Raw genomic sequence first — 22,184 nt, 5'->3', positions numbered from 1 at the left:
AGAGGGGTCTGGTTTCTAGGTTAGACCCTACCTGACTGACCCTAGGCATTGTTGCAATTACTGAATAAGCGAGAGAGACCCCGACATGACTGAGGTGTGTGCCCATGGTCACACATGGAGTGAGTTCCATGTAGGGAGCAGAATCCTCAGACTGCACATGAACGTGTCTCTGGATGCATTTCTGTGCCCACCTGTGGGTGGGTGCCACCTTCAAGGGCATTTGGAGCTAGCAGGAGCTCTGGCATGGCTGTCCGAATCTCCCACTTGGATATGTAGCAATATTTAAAGTCAGTAGAAGACCAAAGAAAAAGCACCTTTATCAAAATTGGTCCCATGTGCCTTGTTTTACCAAATGCCTGACGTTTCTGGAGGCTCTTACTACAATTCACAACTTCAGACCCATGGACAAAATTGCAAAGATTAAGGGGTAACTGTAATTCAGTGGTTTGATTGTTTCAACATTTGCTCTAAATCCATTATCTAGCAGAAAATTAAAATAGGTATATTGTATCATCATTAGCATACAGCACTCATTTAAATAATGTGTTGCTTTGTTGCTCCATATTGAGCTTTTTGAAACTTTAACAATTTTATACATGTCGTTTTGTTGTTTTCAGTCCTCTTTAGAAAATACACAATTTATTGTGATTTTTTAAACATTTGTTTAAGGATTTGGAGCCTGAATTTGCCTATGTATTTCATTTGTTTCGAAAGATTCTTTTGGGTTTGGGAAATTTTGTGTAAATTTAAGTTTTTTATGGACATAATTCAAAAGAATGTATAAATTGGTCTTTTGTTAAATGTTTTTTTTAATTGAAAAAAAAAAAATCCAGGGTTCATGCCAGGCAGTGGCAGGCCCACTCCTGGGAAGTTTCTGTAAAGCCATGGGCCACTGCAGTGAGGGGACAGTCCCAAAGCCTTGGGAACCACAGGCCACCCAATGCCCTGAGTCCATCCCGGGCCTTGGTCATTGCTACCCTACAGTCACATCCTGAAAGAGTGAATATGGCAGAACCTGTGTTGAGGTGAAGAGGAGGAGGCCAAGGGATAGTCTCAAGGAAGAAATGCTGACTCTGGTTGCAATTTTCAGTGGGAAATGGGAAATCCGTATTCAGGCCCCCCTGGGGAAGTGGAGGGCGGCCCTAAGGGAGTCAGGGTGAGGGCTCTTGGGAGACACCTAACCTGTCTTCCGACTACTTCCCTGGCAGGTGAGGGTGCGCTTCGAGCTGAAGTCCCCGGTGAAGACGATAGAAGATTTCCTCCGGAGGTTCACGCCCAGCCGCCTGGCCTCGGGCTGCAGCAGCATTGGGAGCATGGCCACCAACAAGTCGGTGCACAAGTCCAGCCTCTTGTCCACGCTGGCCAACAACGGCACGTTGTTCCGGCTGGAGGAGAGGCTGCGCCCGCCGGCCCCAGGCCTTGCCAGCAATGGCTACAGCAGCGGGGCAGACGGCTGGGCACCTGAGTGCTCAGCACAGGAGCCTGAGCCCGAGCGGGAGCTGCGCTACGAGGCCGAGAGCCCCGACGAGGCAGCTCTCGTCTACGCCGCCCGCGCCTACAGCTTCGCGCTCGTGGACCGACTGCACGACCAGGTGTCGGTAGAGCTGCCCCACCTGGGCAGGCTCACCTTCGAGCTCCTGCACACGCTGGGCTTCGACTCCATCCGCAAGAGGATGTCAGTGGTGATCCGGCACCCACTCACGGACGAGATCAACGTCTACACCAAGGGGGCCGACTCGGTGGTCATGGACCTCCTGCTGCCCTGCTCCACAGGTACCCTGCTCCCCTCCACTAGCAGCTGCCCACTGCAGGGAGCAGTCCTGAGAAACCAGCCCCTCCCTCCAGTGGAGCTTTGCCTCTCTGGGTGAGCTTTTCCTTGTCTGAAGGGTTTGGACTAGAATTGGGGGGAGGGCCCAGTGGATGGAGGGCTTCAGTGCCTGAACCCACCTCAGAAGAATGGGGTTGGGGATTAATGGGGGTGAGGCCTAGCATCAGGTTTAAATCTGGGCAATGCAGGTTAAGAGCTTTTAGATTAGAAGTCCCAGAAGGTTCCTTTCTGCCCTGTGATCGCTTGGACCTTGGGCACCTATGAGGCCCAAGCCATGGTTTTTAGCCCATTTATGGAGTGTTCTCAGGCCACAGCGAGGGCCCAGGTAGTGGGGGCTGCTGGCCTCTGGCCGTCTTACAGCCAAGAACCTCCATCGTGGTCTCTTTTGCACTTGACTTCCATGTAACTTTCGGGTTGAAAAAGAGGGGTTCATATACCACTGGTGTAGAGGGTGAAACTTTGTTTAGCAGAAAGACTTGTACCTCTTTCCAGATACAAATGCTTCTGGGACTTGGAAGGGGGAGGGCCTGGGTCCCCACCAGTAAACCTAGTCACCCCTCCCTCTGTGCCCAGAGGACAAAAGAGGTCACATCTGACCTCCAGGGGGGAGAAGCGGGGTAGATGGCAGATGGCAGATGGGAGAGGGACCACTGCCTGACCCCCACAGCCTCCCTCTCTTCTATATCCTGGAAACAGCTCTGGGTACCACCTGTGGGAAATCCTTACGCTGGATATGCCCTTCTGGGGCTCTGGAACGGAGCTAGGGGTTACCACTTTGCTTCCCACGGTCCTCTCGCCGTGACCTCAGTGCCTCAGAACAGGACTCCAGCTCCAGTTAAGGGAAAGTGCACTGGTGGATCTCTGCAGACAAATCCATTTTCCTGTCACAGAGCTATCGCCTCCCAAAGGCAGCTGAGCGAATTGCAAATGCGTCTTCGAAAGCGGTTTGCATGGCCTTTCTTGAGGGTGACCTACTCCAGGGCAGGGTTTGCCTTCCTACCCGTGTGTTGGTTCTAGGGTGGATGTAGAATCCAATTTACAGGCTGATTTTGCATTCCAAGGGCCTCCTTCATTCTGAAATTTGATTTTGCATCCATGCAAAAGAAAAACAGATAGGTATGGCAATTATCTGAGAAGATTTTATTCTACTGCAAAAATATCACCTTTATCCTATTCCACAGCCTTGTATTAAAGATAGTTTAATGGACCGCTGTGTTTCAGACTTTACTACATACAGTGGGTCATGGATAAGGTGAAAAGACTGGACCAGCTCTAGCAAGCAAGGGTGGGATGGGATGGCAGGAGAGGCTTACACCCACCCCAGAGAGAGGGCAGGGAGCCTGCTGAGCTGTTGCAAGGGACACGAGAGCAACCAAGAAGGCTGCAGCAGTGGCCACGCTTGTACTTGGCTGGCAGTGCACTTTTTTTTTTTTTTTTTTGGCAGTGCACTTTTAAAAATGAGTAGAAAGCCTCAAATTTCTAGACGAAGCACAAACAAATAAAACTTCTATCACTCAGAGTCAGCTTCAAGGTCAAGGGGTGAAGGGAGCCCTTATGCAAGCTGGGGAGCTTCCCAGACCCCTCCACCTGGTCCTGGGAGGAATTAACTACAGGTGAGAAAGAACAAAGCCATGGAACAGACAGGTTCAAAGCACAACATTGCCCAAACCGTGACATTGAAGGGGGCACCTTAAAAATAAGCAGTTTGTGTAGATCTCCGCCTTCCTCTGGGAATTTCCAAGCAGTGTGCACTTCAAATAAGTTTGAATCGGTCAGAGCTACATGTAGACACCAGGCAATTTAAGATTCAGGATGTTCAGAGCCCCCAGTGGTTTACCAAGAAAGGGGATGGCTCTGGGGTAATCCTGAAGTTATCCACCAGTGACACCCTGACATTGTACATAAATCATTCAACTTTCACTTTGGAGGTGGGGTGGGCAGGGTATGGAGCAGAGCAGGCTTGCAGATGGCCAAGCTGCTCTACCTGTGTGCAGGCGATAAAGTGAGGAGGGCACATGAGTGTCCAACATCTTTCTTCAAAGAGTTCACAACACTTTTACCAAAAAGGGCACGAGAAGGCTAAGCTGGTGGTGGATGGGGAATGTGTTGTATTTTTAGGATGTGGCTATGTCTTGCCTGCCCTGCCACTAGCTTGTGTGGGGTCAAGTAGAAAGCAGGGACTCTACCCCACCCATTACCTTACAGACCTTGGTTCAAATCCCAAGTCTACATTTATGGGCTGGGGTCACCCTGGACAAGTCACTCCTCCTGTGCCTCAGTTTCCCATCTGTACAAAGGAAATCAGGCTTCTGACCTCACAAGAAGCCCCTGTCAAAGCTCCTAGCACAGTGCTTGGTGTGTTATAGGCATAAAGCATAAGCTGGGTCCCTTTCCCTTCTCTCTGGTTTCTTTTCCTTAAGATTCACTTGCCTGAGGTTCAGTCCAGTGCCATTCTGTGTGGTTTCCCTTCCTTCCTTCCTTCCTTCGTTGGGTCTTCATTGCTGCACGTGGGCTTTTCCTAGTTATGGTGAGCAGGGTCTACTCTTTGTTGTGGTGTGCAGGCCTCTCATTGCGGTAGCTTCTCCCATTGTGGAGCACGGGCCCCAGGCCCACAACCTTCAGTAGTTGTGCCACATGGGCTCAGTAGTTGTGGCTTGCGGGCTCCAGAGTGCAGGTTCAGTAGTTGTGGTGCATGGGCTTAGTTGCTCCGCGGCATGTGGGATCCTCCCAGACCAGGGCTCGAACCCGTGTCCCGTGCACTGGCATGCAGATTCTCAACCACTGCGCCACCAGGGAAGTCCCTGTGTGGTCTTTAAGACACAAAACTTGTGATGGCTCCATCCTCCTCCAAGGGCAAGGATAGAGGGGGAGGGATGGGCAAGATGTGGCGGTCACGGCTTCTCTCCCTGCTGGGCTGGGTGGGCTCCGTCCCGCACAGAAACATGTCAGTGTGGTCTGTGACCGCACCCTTGTCCAGGGCACCCTGGGTCCCCAGTGGCCCACCCTGCCTTCTCTCACTCATTAGTTTTGTTTGGACCAGTGTGGTTAAGGGCAGCATCACAGCCCCTGCATCCTGCTCTGCTCTGGAATGCAACCTTCCCCTCCCCCTCTGGACAGCTCAAGTACTTTATTAGTGTTAATTCCAGAGTCCCTCAGCTAGACATGTCTTTGCTCAAAGAACAGTCAGAATCTGGAATAATGTTATCACAATACCAGGAGTAAATGGTAGTCAAAATTAAGATGACTGTCAGTGTCATCTTTTCAGGAAATTTAAATTCCTAAAGCACAATAATCTAGGGCAGCGTTTCCCAACTCTCTCTCTCTCTTTTTCATTATTGCCCCCTTAAGGAGTCTTTTTAGATATTTTTTTTCTAATGGCCCTTCCATGACATTTTAATGCCACAGATATGCTGTATATTTGTTTATGTACTGTACATGTATCTGTGCTTTATGCGTAATAAGATTTTTTGCCTCCAAGGGACCAGTCTTCGGTCTGTTGGGGGCACTGTCTTCTCCATGAAGAGCACAGATCTAGAAGATTAAGAATGTTTCGTGTGTCAAGGAGCTGACCTGGTTAGTAGACAGCCTTCCCCAGACCAGGGGCCTCACCACTGGAAAGTAGGGTTGCCAGATTTAGCAAAGAAAATATATTGACTGTCTAGTTAAAATTTAATCTCAGATAAACGACAAATAATGTTTTTAGTAAAAGTATGTCCTATGTGCTATTTGGGTATCTTATGTTCTTATTTTTTGGAAGGTGTAAATTATTTCTCACCTTTATTCTTTTTTTAAAAATTTATTTTATTGATGTATAAGTTGATTTACAATGTTGTGTTAATTTCTGATGCACAGCAAAGTGCTTGTTATAGTTCCCTGTGCTATACAGTAGGACCTTGTTATTTATCCATTCTATATATCTTTGCATCTGCTAGTCCCAAAACACCCAATCCATACCTCCTCTACCCCTCACCCCCTTGGCAACCACAAATCTGTTCTCTCTCTGTGAGTCTGTTTCTGTTTCATAGATAAGTTCATTTGTGCCATATTTTAGTTTCCATATATGTGATATCATATGGTATTTGTCTTTCTCTGTCCAACTTATTTCACTTAGTACGATAATCTCTAGGTCCGTCCATGTTGCTGCAAATGGCATTATTTCTTTTTTTATGGCTGAATAGTATTCCATTGTGTACATATGTATCACAGCTTCTTCATCCACTCCTCTGTTGATGGACACTTAGGTTGCTTCCATGTCTTGGCTATTGTGAATAGTGCTACAGTGAACATTGGGGTGCATGTATCTTTTCGGATTATAGTTTTCTCCAGATATTTGGGCATCTTATATTCTGTCTGGCAACATGACTGGTGTAGGAGGATAGAAACTGCACTTTTAAGTATGACTTTTCCTAAACGGGAAGTTTATATGCCTCCATTTACACCCACCTCCTGGACGAAAAGATGCCAGATCACTCTTAATGAGGTTTTGTTTATGTGAGATTCTCATTTCAACAAGGGATATTAGAAATAGTCAAAAATGTTATGAGGTTCTTTTTAAAATAACATCTAACTTTTGCTTTAAGTTTTATATTGAACGTGTATACTACTGACAAGTAATGAAGCAAGAGGTGGGCTAAATCTACTGGTGCAGATGTTTTCTGGGCGCCCTTTCTGGAGGCTGTTGGAGTAAATCACAGTGATGTAACAGGGCACCTATGACATTCCTGCTTAATGAATTGCAACAAAATTCCTGCTAGCATTCCAATTGCAGCCAGCTACAGTGAGGCAGAATGGGGAGGGCCACATCGTCCTCACTGGCTCTGAAACACATTCACTCCTAACATACTTTTATCACACGAAAACTAAAGTGCCTTCTGCCTTCTCACTAACAATTATTGACCCAAGAACATGGTGGAGTTAAGAAGGTGTGTGTCACTTTGCCATGGATTCCACAGTAGTGAGGCTCAAAGTCAGCACTTCTGCAGTCTGGTAATAAACAGCAAGTCTGTTCCACATCTGTGTCTACAGAAAACAGAAAAGGGTGGATGTTTGGAAAAATCTTACTAGCTGATAGCTAATTTCTTAGTTGCTGTGTGTGTGTGTGTGTGTGTGTGTGTGTGTGTGTGTGTGGTTAAAAAAAACACAATATAAATTTACCATCTTAACCAGTTTTAAGTGTACAGTTCAGTAGTGTTGAGTATATTCACATTGGTGTGCAGCAGATCTCCAGAAATTTTCATCTTGCAAAACTGAAGCTCTGTACAGCTCCTTTCTCCCCTCCCCCCAGCCCCTGGCAGCCATCATCCTACTTTCTGGCTCTCTGAGTGTGATTACTTTAGAGACCTGAAAATGTGGCTGTTTTCTCTCCCTGGGTGAGAAGAGTACCCAGCTAGAACCTCTGATGGCGCTGAGCTCTCAGCTGCGGAAACTGCATATATGCAAACTCATTTCAACGGGCCAGGTGTCCTGGGAGTCCAAGCCATTTCACTGGGCTCTGTTGTTCTCACTCATCCTTGTTTCTGCTCTTACTCCAACTTAGATGACGCCAGAGGAAGGCATCAAAAGAAGATCTGGAGCAAGACTCAGAACTACCTCAACCTGTACGCTGTGGAGGGCCTGCGCACCTTGTGCATCGCCAAGAGGGTGAGTAGGCGTGGCTTCGCGGAAGGAGCGGGGCCGGCCACGGGGCTCGGCCTGGGTGCTCATCAGCGGCTCTCACCCAGGTTCTGAGTAAGGAAGAGTATGCCTGTTGGCTGCAGAGCCACTTGGAAGCGGAATCCGCCCTGGACAACCGCGAGGAGCTCCTGTTTCAGTCTGCCCTTCGCCTGGAGAGGAATCTGCATCTGTTGGGTAATTACGCTCTCCAGCGGGCGGGTGCCGCGGAGCCGGGTGGAGTTTGCAGCATCCTGGATGGAGAGGTGCCCTGGCTCTAGTCAGCGGCAGCTCTGCACACGCTAGGCTTGATGAAGGACCCCTCTGGCCTGATGCTAGCGCGGCCCCAGACAGGGCTGTGCTCGATTGAACGTTCTCCCCGTGGCCCATTTCTGGGGCATTCTATTGGTGCCACCCTGCCAGGCACACGACAGCGCCCGACTTGCCTCCCCTGAAACCCTGCTTTCCCACCAAAAAATAGAGATGAAGAGCAAGGCTTCTCAACAACTGATGCATTAAAGGATCCCCCCAGCCCCAGGAAACAAACAGAAACCGTTGGACTCAACAGGGCTGCATTTTACATCTAGTAAATATTTCACAGATTTGATTTGGGTGAAAAAAAAAGGGGGCTCATTCTTACTAAATTGTGCCTGTATTTGCTACTGAGTTCATGTTAGTATTTATAAAATTATTTATTGCTTTAGTATTTATTTAATTTATTATTTAAAATATTTATTAATGTACGTATTAAATTAGCTGGATCTTTGTATACATGCTGTCTGTGCTCTCACCAGGGGCTGGTTGTGGCAGTGCTGTGTATACACACTCCCCATCTCATGGTGCTGGTGGTCAGATGATGATACTCTTGGGGCATGAAGATACGGGGGTTCATCTTTCAACAAGAAAGGCCGTAACTCATTTGGCCCCCTTCCTTTATTCCGTTGGGATATCTCTGTATCTACATACTTATATCTAATAGAATAGCTAATATTCAGATATTTAAGAGCACTACATATACATACTTTATGCAATATTCTATTTCGCCTACAGTGTCCTATACGAGGCCATGCACTATTCAAAAAAGCCCAAAGATCCAGAACCCCAGAGGCATCCTGAATGGTACTCAGGAGTTGAATTAAATGAAACACTTGGAAAATGGCTGTGCCTCCTCTAGATTGCCAGGTTTTGATTTCCTGAGCTAGGACTGTTCACATCTGGAACATGCTTCTCCAAAAGACACTGTTGATAGACCCGTGGGATGGGAGGGGGTCCGCTGGTTGTCATGGTCCCCCCTCTCTGCAGGGTGTTCTCCCCTGGGACAGTTCTCCTCCCACCAAGCTCTAACATCTTGAATGGAGTGAAATCCGCCTCCCGGTACCTTCTTCCAGGGGGCGCTGGTCCTACCCTCTAGAGCAATGCAGATAAAATCTCTTCCCTTTTCCACAGGATAAGACCTTAACTGTTTGAGAACACAGCTATGAGTCCCTGAGCTGTCCCTCCTCTGCCTGTCTTTGCAGGCACTCCTTTCTTTCTTTCTTTCAGAGTCTAGGAGCCATGGCTCAGTTGTCCAGTCCTGGCTCTGCTGCTTACTGGCCATGTGAGCCTGGGCACTTGCATCCCAGTTTCCTTATCTGCCAAGTGGCGGTAATAGTTCTGTGAGGGTGAGCAGAGGGGATGCAGCAAAGCACTGAGCAAGGTGCAGGCACTAGGTCCAGCCCCACGTAGCTGCACAGTGAAGGTGATGAAGCTAGTGTTACTGCTTCCATACCTGTGTGGCCTGGCTGGCATCTTCTGCACAGACTCTCTGCTGATTGGGACCACAGAAATGGCAAACGCACTAATCAGCCTTCTTCCTGCAAGCCAGTTCTTAAACATGTACCATCCCCTACAACCTGGAATGTTTATGGTTCAAATGATGAAGCCAAGCTGGAGAGTGGGAGAACCCCCACCTCAGTGGTCACCACTGCTTCATCCATGGGCACCGTGGATGATTTGTATTTGAGAAATGTGAAGTCAGCTTTTATATTTTTAATATCCCATACCAAATACCCCTTTTTAAAACCTTTTCATTTAGGTTCTTACATTAAGTAACATCAGAGAGCCACAGGGCAAGGATTGTCATTCCCACTGTGTTCTTGAAATTTTCTTTTCCATAATGTTCTGGCCAAGAACCTAAATTCAAAAGACAACATTCTGCTCATTCTCCCCAGCATTCTTGCTGGTTTCTCCAAATGTCATCTGAAACTTTCCAGTTGGTGAGATTTTTTTCCCCTCCATTGAGAGCTACCTGACATCTGAATGCAGTGAAGTAAGGTGGCACTAGCTTGAACCCCACTAACTACCCTGGTTATGATACTCAAAATGCCACGTTCTCCCAAGGATCAGGCTGTAAAGAAGGTGACATTTATTCAAAGTCACATAAATTATATTACAAACAAGCTACCTTGGAGAGCTGAAAGGAGATACTAGGCTTCCAGATCATTTTAAAAGGACTGTTCCTCAGATTGCCTCTTTATTCTCAGCCATAGTTCACGCTGAGACAGACATGCTTTCCATAACTATATTTCTAAGTTCATTAATACCCTGTGTTTGATTCAAACATGAGCATTATATAGGTGAGGGGCAGTCAATTAGGAGCCCATTACTTTGACCAATAAGCTCCTGAAATAAAGAGGGTATGTTTTCAAGGTGTTAGGTTTTCCCTGAAAAGAGGCAGACTTCCTCTGGATGGAAATTTATCTACAAGGTCTTCCTTGCTTTCTTTCTTGGTGGACACTTGACAAGGAGCCCTGGATGAGTGGCCAGAGTACAAGGATGGGAGATAGAAGGCCTTTCTGCAGAAAATCCCCATCTAGTGAAGAGTGGGTAGTGGTTGAGTTGTACACAAAGCACTGCATTGTAGGAAGTGCTATCCTAGAGCAGACATGTAGCTCAGAGATTTGGATCAGAGACATACCGTAAGGGGAATGCTGGCCCTTCCCTGGCTAACTCACTTCCCTCACCCTGCTTTCCACACCTGTGTTGTGGGGATCATTGTAGTTCTCACATCTTAGGGAAGCTGTGAAAACTTTTTCTGGCATATAGGAATCCATCAAGGTTAGCTATGGTTATGATTATTCCACAATCATTATTATTAAGTATGAATAAGACACTATGAACACGCAGAAGTGGCAAGATCATCCCTTCCTCTTTCCCCCACATCAGGGAATCTATTCTAGCAGAAGTGACACTTAGGATGCACTGAGAGATGTCGACTCTGTTGGATGGTGAAGATAAGGAGCCAGGGATGCACACTCTATTCTAATGTTAGAGCCACAGAGCTGGGGAAGGGGAGATGGGCCAGGAGGGTGGTCAGGGCCATGCTCACCATGAGCAAGCAGCATAAAGTGGTTCCATTCCTAAGCAGACCTTGAACCCCACACCCCTGCCTGGTCCTTCCTGGGAGGACTTAATGGTTCAGAGCAGAGGAAATCTTGGGTGCAATGTCCCCTCCTCCTTTCTGGGTCCTTCCCAAGTTACCACTTAGCCTTCTGGTGCATTCATCAAGTGTGGGGTAGGCCCAGGTCCAACACCCCACACAGGCTGCATGAGATGGAAGAGAGAAGACAACCAATTGCCCCTGAGGGGGGCTTCTGGGGAGTTGGTGAAACTGTTTCCTGAGCTCAGGGCTGACTACACAGCTGTGTGATTTGTGAAAGTGCATCAAAGGGTACACTTAAGAAATGTGCACTTTTTGTATGTGTGTTCTACCTTGACTCCTTCCTCCCCGCACCTGCCACCTCACCCATTCAAGGCAGAGAAAAGGAAATGGTGTCTCTCTTAGTCATTTCAGGCTGCTTGAACAAAACTTCCATAGACAAGGTGGCTTAAACAGCAGACATTTATTTCTCAACAGTTCTGGAAGCTGGAAGTCTCAGGTCAAAGTGTTGGCCAGTTTGGTTCCTGATAAGGGCTGTCTTCCTGGTTTGCAGATGGCTGCCTTCCTTCTGCATCCTCGCACAGTGGCGAGAAGTCATCTCCCTTGTGTCTTTTGCTGTGAGGGCACAAATCCCATTCATGAGGGTTCCACCTTCATGACCTAATCACCTCCCAAAGGCCCCACCTCCTAATGCTATTACCTTGGGGGTTAGGGCATCAACCTATGAATTTTTAGGGGGGACACAAACATTCAGTCTATAACAGCATCCCAGCACAGGGAGCAGCATGCATAAAAGAGAAAGACAAGGCTGACAAGGAGGCCTCAGGCAATGCTGCACATCTAGAAGGAAGGTGAGACCATCTCACCAAGTTGGAAATGGAGGGAAAAACAGGCTGGCCTAGAGGACACTTTTCTGCATTGAGTAGTATATTTTTCCCAATATACTGAGACCTGCATGGGAAAATCTGCCCCTTAATCATTATTTTTGTGGAAAAAACATTCAGGATAATGTTGCTGATCGACAGCTAATGGTAAGCATTGTTGAGAGCAAGCACTGTGGGTGTCATTCACCAGAAGCTATCTGTGGGATGGATACGTTTTTTTTTTTTTTGCGGTACGCGGGCCTCTTCCGTTGCAGAGTACAGGCTCCGGACTCGCAGGCTCAGCGGCCATGGCCCACGGGCCCAGCTGCTCCACAACATGTGGGACCTTCCCAGACCGGGGCACGAACCCGCCTCCCCTGCATCAGCAGGCGGACTCCCAACCACTGCGCCACCAGGGAAGCCCTAGGATGGATAAGTTTTAAAACTTTTCATCCCTCAGAATATGGTCACTCCCACCATCTCCCCACAAGCTTCGTTTCCAAGCTATCTGTAAAGTTAAAAGTTGTCTGCATGTTAGAAAGCATTGGAGGTGCTCTGTTGTACGTCCAGAGAATTATGTTCAGTGCCTCCCAGGTATCCCTACCATGTGGAATCGAGAGCTAGTGAAGGTGCCCCCATGTCCTGAATGAGGAATCACCCGAGTGCTTCCAGATAAGATGGACCACAGCAGGGCCCAGTCTGCAGGGTGGGGCCAGCACCTCTGCTGTGTTGGAGTGAGGCATTCATGCCGGTCAAGGTCGGGGCCCATGAGCAGGGGGCTTACCCACACTGTTGTACCTTTGACCAGGTGCCACTGGGATTGAAGACCGCCTGCAGGACGGAGTCCCTGAAACCATTGCTAAATTGCGTCAAGCAGGCCTGCAGATTTGGGTTCTCACTGGTGACAAACAGGAAACAGCCATTAACATCGCTTACGCATGCAAACTGCTGGACCACGACGAGGAAGTCATCACCCTGAACGCCGAATCCCAGGTGGGTGGATGTCGGGGAGACCCGCTCTGCCTGGGCAGCCTCACACCCCACCAGCCCCAGAGCAGAGCAGGAAAGAATGCCTTCCATTTCTGGCAGCCGCTGTGAGGCGGGCCTTTGCCCTCTGCTCTGTTTGCACCTGTGTTGTGTTTCTGGCAATCAGAACGTGCTTGTCATAGTCTTGGAAGATGTGGGATTTGCTGGGATTTCTTAGGAACACGCATCTGAGCTTTATAAAGCAAAGTTCAACCCGCTTTTTCCTGAGATACTTTCCAGCCAGCAGTGTCAGAGAGTGTTTTTCATGAGGTCACATGGAGCCAGGGCAGCAGTCCATTCTGCCTTGGTGTCCTCAGGATGGCATGTGTTGTCTCACGGATGCCCCAGTGGCATGTGGGTTTTCATTTGTCACATCTATTGACTGAAATCCCCAAGTGTGGAGGGTGGATCTCTTCCCATAGGCCCTGGCCAGGGCTCTGATTCCTCGAGTGACTGACTCTCCCTTGGAACATCTCCTCCAGCAGATGACAAAGTCTAACTTTTATGGATCATGCTCTAGGTGTCACACTTAAGATGTGCCTAATCACAAGGATTTCTCCTTTATTTTCTTCTAAAACTTTTATAGTTTAGCATCTCAGCTTTAAACACAATCTTTTTTGTGTAGAATTTTGTCTAAGGTGTGAGGTTTACATCAAACTGCATTTTTCCACATTATTCAGGCACCGTTTGTGGACAGTCTTTTTTCCACTAAATTGTCTTTACACCTTTGTTGAAAATCAATTGGTCCTATTTGTGTGGGTCTATTTCTAGACTTTCTATTCTGTTCCATTGATCTGTGTGTCTGTCCCTTCACCAATACCATGCTGTCCTGTGGGTTTTTAAATGTCTTAAAATAGGCAGTGTTTTGTTTAATTTCCAAGTGTTTGGAGTTTTCCTATTTTCTTTCTGTTACTGATTTCTATTTGAAACCTATTTTATTGATTTCTATCCATTATCGTCATAGAATATGCTTTTTATGATTTTAATTCTTTCATATTAATTTTTTTAATGACCCAGGGTATGGTCTATCTTGGTGAATGTTCATATGCATATGAAAAGGATGTGTGTTCTGCTGTGTTATTGCCTGGTATATCAATTAGATCCAGTTGAGAGATGGTATGGTTCAATTTTTCTATAATAGGGGTCAGCAAACTGTGGCCTATGGGTCAAATCCAACCTACCACCTGCTTCTGTAGAGTTTTATTTGAACACAGCCTTCCCCATGTCTTTATATACAATCTTTGGCTGTTTTCATGCTATAATGGCAGTTTTGAGTAGTTGCCACAGAGACTGAATGATCTGAAAAGCCTGAAATAATTTACTCTGGCCCCAAATAGCTACTCCAGCTATTCTGATTTCTGTTTGCATGGCATACCTTGTTTGATCCTTTAGTTTTTAATCTACCTGTAGCATTACATTTGAAATGAGGTGAGGTTTTTTTGTTTGTTTATGGTTTTTTTGGTAGATAGGTCATGTTTTCATATATTCAGACAGTCCCTTTTAATTGGTATGCTTAGATCATTTACATTTATTATAATTATCAATATGTTTGGATTCAAGTCTACTATTTTATCTTTTGTTTTCTTATTATTCTCTGTTTTTTGTTCCTCCATTCCTTTTTCTACCTTCTTTGGGGTTATTTGAACATTTTTTAGTATTTCATTTTAATTTGTCTCTTATGTTTCGACATCACTTAGCTTTTTTAGTGTATTTTCTAGGATTGCACTGTGCATACTTAAGTTGTCACAGTCTACTTAGAATCAGTGGGATGAAGAAATCTTACCACTCCACGAGCCCCTTACTCTTCCCCCTAACACTGATAGTGTCATATATTACAACTGCATAAATTGAAATCCTCATCAGATATTATATTTTTTGCTTTCAATCTTTTATATTTTAAAGAAATCAAGAGGAAAAGAATGGTCCATTATATTTAGTTAAAATAAATTATATTTACATAAATTAAATTTTATTTACAACTTCTGTTGCTCTTCTTCCATTTCTGTTGTTTCAGGTTTCCTTGTGGCACAATTTCCCTTCTCTAGGAAGAACTTCCTTTATCTAATTTTTAGAGTAGGTCCAGTGGTGGCAAATGCTCTTGCTTTTCTTCATCAGATAATGTCTTTATTTTTCTGTGGTACCTAGTGAGAAATCAACAGTCATTTGAATCATTATTACCCCATAGCTAATGAATCATTTATATCTGGCTGCTTTCCTATGTTTTTCTTTGTCTATAATTTTAAGTAGTTTCATTACGACGTGTTTGGGCATGGATTTCTTTTGATTTATAATCTGGGATTTGCTAAGATTCTTTAATTTGTGGGGTTATGTCTTTCACCAGATTTGGTAAGTTTTCAGCCATTATTTCATCAGATACTTTTTCTGCACTGCACTTTCTCCTCTTCTTCTGTAAGACTGATGACATGAATATTGGGTCTTTTGTTATTTTCTCAAGGGTCCCGCAGGTGCTCTTCAGTTTTCAATTTTTTTTTCTTTCTTATTCAAATTGGATAATTTCTCTTGATCTGTCTTTGAGGTCACTGATTTTTCTTCTGTTATCTCCATTCTTCTATTGAGCCCATTTAGTGTTTTTCTAAAAATAAACTTTTTATATAGAATGGTTTTAGATTTACAAAAAAATTGTGAAGATAGTACTGTTTCACCTATACATAATTTTGCCTATTATTAACATCTTTACAATTTTTAATATGGTATTGATATACAGTTACTTACTAAAATCTGTGCTGTATTCAGATTGCCTTAATTTTTACCTAATGTCCTTTCTGTTTTCCAGAATCTCATTGAGGACCCACATTACATTTTCTTTAAATCAATTTATTTATTTGGCTGCGTCGGGTCTTAGTTGCAGCACACAGGCTCTTCATTGCAGCACACAGGCTTCTCTCTGGTTGTGGTGCTTGGGCTCTAGAGTGTGCGGGCTCAGTAGTTGCGGCACGCAGGCTCTCTAGTTGTGGCGCGTGGGCTCTAGAGCGCATGGGCCAGTAGTTGTGGTGCACGGGCTTAGTTGCCCCACGGCATGTGGGATGTTAGTTCTCTGACCAGGGATCGATCCCACGTCCCCTGCATTGGAAGGAGGATTCTTAACCACTGGACCACCACCAGGGTAGTCCCCAGGATCCACATTACATTTAGTCGTCATGTCTCCTTAGGCTCTTACTGGCTATAACAGTTTCTCAAACTTTCTTCATTTTTGATGACCTTGACAGTTTTGAGGATAGATACATTCAGGTGTTTCCTAGAATGTCTTTATATGGGAATTTGTCTAATATCTTTCTCATCATTAAAGTTATGAGTTTTGGGGAAGAAGACCACAGACAAAGGGCCATTTTCATCATTTCATCACATCATATCAAGAGTACATTCTATCAACATGATGTATCACTGTGGATGTTAATTTTGTCAGGTTTCTCCCCCATAAACTAATTCTCACACTGTCCTCTCTGGAAGGAAGTCACTGTGCACAGCTCACACTTAGAGAGTGTGGGGGTTATAATCCCCCTCACTGAGCACAGAGAAATTATGTAAATTATTTATGTAATCCAATGATGGACACATAAGTGGAATCCAGTGAGCTTTTCATTTTCGTTAATGTGTTTTGGGTGTTCTGAAATTTTTATTTGATTCCTCTTTATATCTTCTGTTTTTTGCTGAGACTTCCTTTCTATTCATTTCTAGAATTTTTTCTTACTTCTTGGAACACTTTTATAATGGCTGCTTCAGAGTCGTTGTCAGGTAATTCCAGTATGTGTGTCATCTTGACATTGGCTTCTGTTGATTGTCTTTTACCACAGGCACTGAGAATTTCCTAGCTCTTTATATGCTGATAAATTTGGAGTTATGTTGTGGGTATTTTGAATGGCACTCTGGTCATTTTAAATTTGGAGTATGTGGATTTTTTTAAGGCAGGATATCAGTCCTCTTGGGTGCAGCCTGCAGGCTCTGAACAGCCTTGGGGTGTTGATTTCAATGTGAGTCTTGTTTGGCCTTTGCCAAGCTGTTAGAATCTGTCTCACATTTTTGCCAATCTACCCCCTCCTGACAATTTTTCCAGTACTTTCTGATTCTCTGGGACTCCCTCTGGCATGAAAGCTGGGGTTTGAGTTACCTTGATCTGCTTTGTACTTCTGCACCGACTTCCAGGGCCAAGTGGTGGCAGGACAGACAGAAAGGAGGGCAGCCGTTGCCTAGCTGTCCTAGGGCCACAGATGCTCTGATAGGAAGGAAGGACCACCTCCCTCAGAGTCCCCAGCAACAGATGGCTGTGCTACCACTGTTGTTCCTACTGCTGCCCACAGAGCAAAATTGCCTGGGGCTGGGTTCAAGAGAATAGAGGAAAAAATAAATAAAAATGGGGTTTCCTCCATTTTCTCTAAACATTGGAAGTTCTCTTTTCCTCTCCTCAAGCCAGAAATAGAGGGCTTCTAGAGCTGGAGCTTTCTCTGTCCCTGCCTCGGTGCCCACCTCCAGCTTCCGTGACACCTGGGTCCAGGTGAGGGCCTGCCAGAGTGACAGTGGAAACCTTGCAGTTCAGTGTGTTTAGAATGCCAGTCTTCTTCCCCAGCCTGACAGCTGCTGTTTACTCTGAGTACTCAAAGTGGCTCTATGAATCTGTCCAGGTGCCACAGCTGCACCTGTAGGGGAGGCAGGGCATGCTTGCTCCATCCTACCTTGTCAGTGCCTTGTGCTAGGACCAGGGCATCCATGGTATTCCTGCAATGAGGTCCCGCATTCTCTGCAAGGCCTTCCTGGTCACCACCACTCCCAGCCCTGCCTGGAAGCAAGTCTGCCCCTCTCTGTATCCAGGGACATGTTGCACATGCTTGTCAGTGACTTGCTGTGGTCATGGGAGGGTGTGTGTGTGTGTGTGTCCGGCTGCCTGCCCATCACTCAGGGCCAACAGCTGCGTCTTCTTGGTCTTCTTTTCTCCAGTCTCACTCACTTTCCTCGATATAAAAGGTCCTCAGTTAAGTGCTTGTCGGACACACCTGGATTCCCACAGTGCATTGTAGGAAGCTGCTCACTAACCTGTGGGCTACTGTCCATCCGTGGCCATCCGTGGAGGACCAGGAACCACTTGAGTTTCCTGGAGTGTGTTCGTTCTTGGAAACACTTTTCCTTCCTACGCCTCTGTCCCCTGACCTTGCAGGTTCCCCAGGAAGTTTCCCTATTCTTTCTGGAACTCAGATACAGCTTTGGAAGGGCACTGCCAATTCCAGCCCTCAGTAATTAGGCTTTTTTTTAAACTTCATTTTCCTGAGCTTAGGGAGACACTGAGTACTCTTCTTTCAGAGCTAATCACAACAGAAGCTTTTGTTGGTACCTCACTAGGAAACAAGAAGGGCTGAGTAAGGGCCTCTGAGGACCATGGGGAAGTGCCTGGAAAGCTCCCATAGCCTAACTAGCCAGCAGCTAGCCAGTCTGGCCAGGCCTCCCAAAGTGAAAATGCTTTGTCCTAACCTCTACACAGTATAATGGAATCAAGTAGAGTCTTATAGGAACCCTAAACCAACTCAGATCCTTTCATGTTGAAAGTCATCTACTTCTACTGACTTCCCAGGCCCAGGAGAGCCACCTCCTGGGCAGAGCCTGCAGCCTGGGTCCCTGGAGATTCTCAGATGTGTTGTGTGGGTAGCCTGGTCTGTGATGCGGCCGAGTGACCTGCACCATCCTCTCGTGTCCATTTCAGGAGGCATGCGCAGCCCTGCTGGACCAGTGCCTACACTATGTGCAGTCCAGGAGCCCCCACAGTGCTGCCGACAAGACCGCTGGTGGCATGAGCGTGGGCTTCTCCCCACTCTGCCCGCCCTCTGCAGCTGCCATGTCTGGCCCCAGCCCCAGCCTTGTGATCGATGGGAGAAGTCTGGCCTACGCCCTCGAGAAAAACCTGGAGGACAAATTCCTCTTCCTTGCTAAGCAGTGCCGGTCTGTCCTTTGTTGTCGCTCGACTCCCCTGCAGAAGAGCATGGTGGTGAAGCTGGTCAGGAGCAAGCTCAAGGCCATGACTCTGGCCATAGGCAAGTATCCAGGCCGAACAGCCCCCACCTCTGCAGCTGCTTCCTGTCAAAGCATCTTGAATTTCCTGCCCCTTCTACGCTATGCCATAGGATGGGAAAATGCTTCCTTGCTCTTTTTTCTATTTATAAAATCACACCTGGTACAATGAAACAGGCAGCCTGTTCCAAATATAAAGCTTGGATTTGAAAGCCACAAAATGTACTAGCAACAGATATAGCTACATATTAGGAAGTCAGTAATTCAATGGTGGTTGAAGAAGATGGAGCTTATTACTGTCTCCTGGGCGACAGAAGACTACTGTCCAGCAGCCTCGGCCACAGTGGAGCCCAGCACACTAAGCACGACCCCAGGCCAACTTAGGAAGAAGGCCCTTTACAGGTGCTTCTGATGGCCGTGAGCCGCCTGGAGTCCAAGGCTTCATCATGCTGCACGACCCAGCGACTCCATGGTGATCAGAATTCCCATCGCTTCTTGTCTGCTGAACTTTGTTTCAAGATAAGCATCTACCCTCCTAAGGTCTGAATAGTTGCTAAATTTTGTGTCATTTCCTTAAGGACTGTGCATCTAATGGTGGTTTTTCCTTGCAGACTGTTGGTCTGGAGAGCCTTCTCGGCCCCTCTTCCGTGCTGTATGGTGCTCACCTGTCTCCCCCAGGGGAGTGTCCCCACGTCTGATACAGGTCCAGCCTCCAGTGAGGTTCAGGGACTTGGCAGCGCCACCTGCTGGTGAGGGATGGGAGAGACTGCAGGTAGCCCAGGAAAAGAGATGATATGATCCCCGGGATCCCCCGATATCGATATCAAACAGTTTGTTTTCCCTGCATATAGAATGAACACCGGGGTGAGAGTTGGCTCTGAAATAAAGCATCCTCACCAATCAGTAATAGTTACTGTATTTTCTACAAAAGGTCTGTGACAGCCCCTCCTTGATGACGTAGGGATTGCAGCCCTGTCATACAGGACACCTCATCAGGATAGTTGAGGCCGGTGTTGAGCCCAGTCCTTAGCATGGTCGTCATGGAGACGGCCCTGCACATCCCCAGGGCCATGGTATCTGCTAAGGGGAGTGAGTGTGTGTTCATCTGTGGCCCCTTGGTTCAGGCTAAGACAGGCAGCTCTTCTGTGGCCCCTCCTCAGGAAGGCTGTCTCAGGACCACCTTTGCCCTCATGTGCCTGGAGAGGCCTTTAGGGCTCTCTGAGCAAGTGTTGGAGGGAGAAGCTGAGGAGTCTGCAGGCTGGGTCTGCACCCTTACCGATAACTTTGCTCCTGTGTAACATGAGGACAGTGCCCCCCAGTGGGGCTGGTGTAAGACCTGAATGATAAAGCACATTTTCACTGCCTGGTCAGTGCCTGCTCAGCCACTGAATCACTGATGTGTGGCATTCATTTAGGAAAACAGAGGTAGAGCTTGGCTGGTTAGAAAGAAAAGAAAAAAACAAAATAGAAACTCAAAAGGGAAAGGGAAAGTAAGGACCAATCAACTTTAGTTCATTTCTTTCTATGAATTAAAGCATGGATGTGACCTAGTCCTGGGCATCCAGCAGCTAATAATCCAGAGAACATCATTGTCTACATATCTCATTTTGAATGGGACGTTCTGGAAAAAACTGCAGAGGTTATTGCTTCACAGAATTTCGATTTGACAAATATTGACTCATCACCCGTGTGTTGGGCCCAGTGCAATAAAGAACAGAGGAATCACAAGGGAGAGATGTCCTATAGCCATGGTCTGAGATACTCTGACTTTATGTATCTACACTTTTTGCATATTTGAAATTTGGGAGGTACTCGGTGATGTGGGCCCTTCTGCTGCCTTGTTCCAAGAACGGTCACTATCACTGAATGACAATGACTTTAAGTCTGCTTGCCTTTCCCTAAAGGTGTCCAGAGCTCTGACCTATACCCTATATTCCTACACATTTTCTGTGACTGAATAAGTAGACGGTCTCCTTTATCACATGCTCAAAGAGCCCAAGGGTGGGCACAGTAGCTAATGAGTTAGCTGGACACTGATGTACAAAAAGAGCTCCACAGTTTGTTTGGGCAGAGTTTAACCTCCTTCGTTCAGTTTAGAAAACCACTCACCTGAGTATGAATTGGAGTAGCCTTGACTGACATGTGACAAAGTCTGGAGTGGTTCAGGAAACAGCAATGAAGGTGGTGGTCATATCTCTCTCTGTGCTGGATGCCACGTGAAGGGCTCTATTGGTGTATGAGCCAGTAGCTTGGAACGTGTACTAACTAGAAAGGGACACGCTGGCCACCGCTTGGAAATACCTCCTAGTGGCTGGTGGGTGCAAGCCTCCCACTAGGCTCTTTCTGGCTGCATAACTTGGCTCCCCGAAGGCAGACTCTGCACTGCCTCTTCCTCACTCCTCCCCAGGACCCTTCACAGGACCCAGCTTACAGAGAACCCATGAAGATCCATCAAGCTGATTTGATTCTGTGCATCTCAACTCAAATGATTCTTCCTGCCCGTGCTGTTTCTAGGAGATGGAGCCAATGACGTCAGCATGATCCAGGTGGCAGACGTGGGCGTGGGACTCTCAGGCCAGGAGGGCATGCAGGTAAAGACCAAAGGGGCTGTCCTGGGTGACCAAGGGGTCCTCACACTGTGAGCTGTGCTGGCCTTCTTGTGGGCTCTGTGCCGCAGAGCTAAAGGGTTGGACTTCAGTACAACTGGTGCTCTCCTTCTGCTAAGCCAGTGGTAGGAGACCAGCTCTTCATGTTTATGAAGCCATGTGCAGTGAATGTGTCTATTAGTGTATTTCTGTGAAAAGGTGGGATGGAACGAGGCATGGTGAGTCATCGCCTTTCTCTGGCTGTCAGTGGTTCGTCCCTCAAAGGCATTTTTTACTGCTCCTGAACGTTAGTGATACCATTTGAAGAATGGACTTTGCTGTAGGACTGTTGTATCCTGGTGTCACTATAAAGGTGGAGTGCAGCCATCCTTGCTCATGTGAAAATTTATTTCTGCATTTTTCATTTGCCACTGTTGGTTCCTGACATGTGATCCAGACGATGAACAAATGAGTTCATTAAAAATGTACTTCTTGGGCTTCCTTGGTGGCACAGTGGTTGAGAGTCTGCCTGCCGATGCAGGGGACGCAGGTTCGTGCCCCGGTCCTGGAGGATCCCACATGCCGCGGAGCAGCTGGGCCCGTGAGCCATGGCCACTGGGCCTGCGCGTCCGGAGCCTGTGCCCCGCAACGGGAGAGAACAGTAAGAGGCCTGCGTGCCGAAAAAAAAAAAAAAAAAAAAAAGTACTTCTTGGGACTTCCCTGGCAGTCCAGTGGTTAAGATTTCGCCTTCCAACGCAGGGGGTGTGGGTTCGATCCCTGGTCGGGGAGCTAAGATCACACAT

The 22,184-nt window shown here is 46.8% G+C and overlaps 1 protein-coding gene across 1 annotated transcript in view; it reads left to right on the top strand.

The window, feature by feature from the left end:
* Positions 1-22,184, top strand: part of ATP10A (ATPase phospholipid transporting 10A (putative)) — a 177,729-nt gene that overhangs the window by 144,214 nt on the left and 11,331 nt on the right. The window contains 6 exon segments of the mRNA XM_019945970.3: positions 1,209-1,773; positions 7,365-7,468; positions 7,549-7,675; positions 12,567-12,751; positions 18,492-18,819; positions 21,311-21,387. Of these exon segments, the coding sequence (XP_019801529.2) occupies positions 1,209-1,773; positions 7,365-7,468; positions 7,549-7,675; positions 12,567-12,751; positions 18,492-18,819; positions 21,311-21,387 (1,386 nt within the window).

This window comes from Tursiops truncatus, chromosome 2 (genome assembly GCF_011762595.2).
Source record: "Tursiops truncatus isolate mTurTru1 chromosome 2, mTurTru1.mat.Y, whole genome shotgun sequence".
Taxonomy (NCBI): Eukaryota; Metazoa; Chordata; class Mammalia; order Artiodactyla; family Delphinidae; genus Tursiops; species Tursiops truncatus.
Note: the sequence above shows the minus strand (reverse complement) of the source record. Positions and strands in the feature narration are given on the sequence as shown.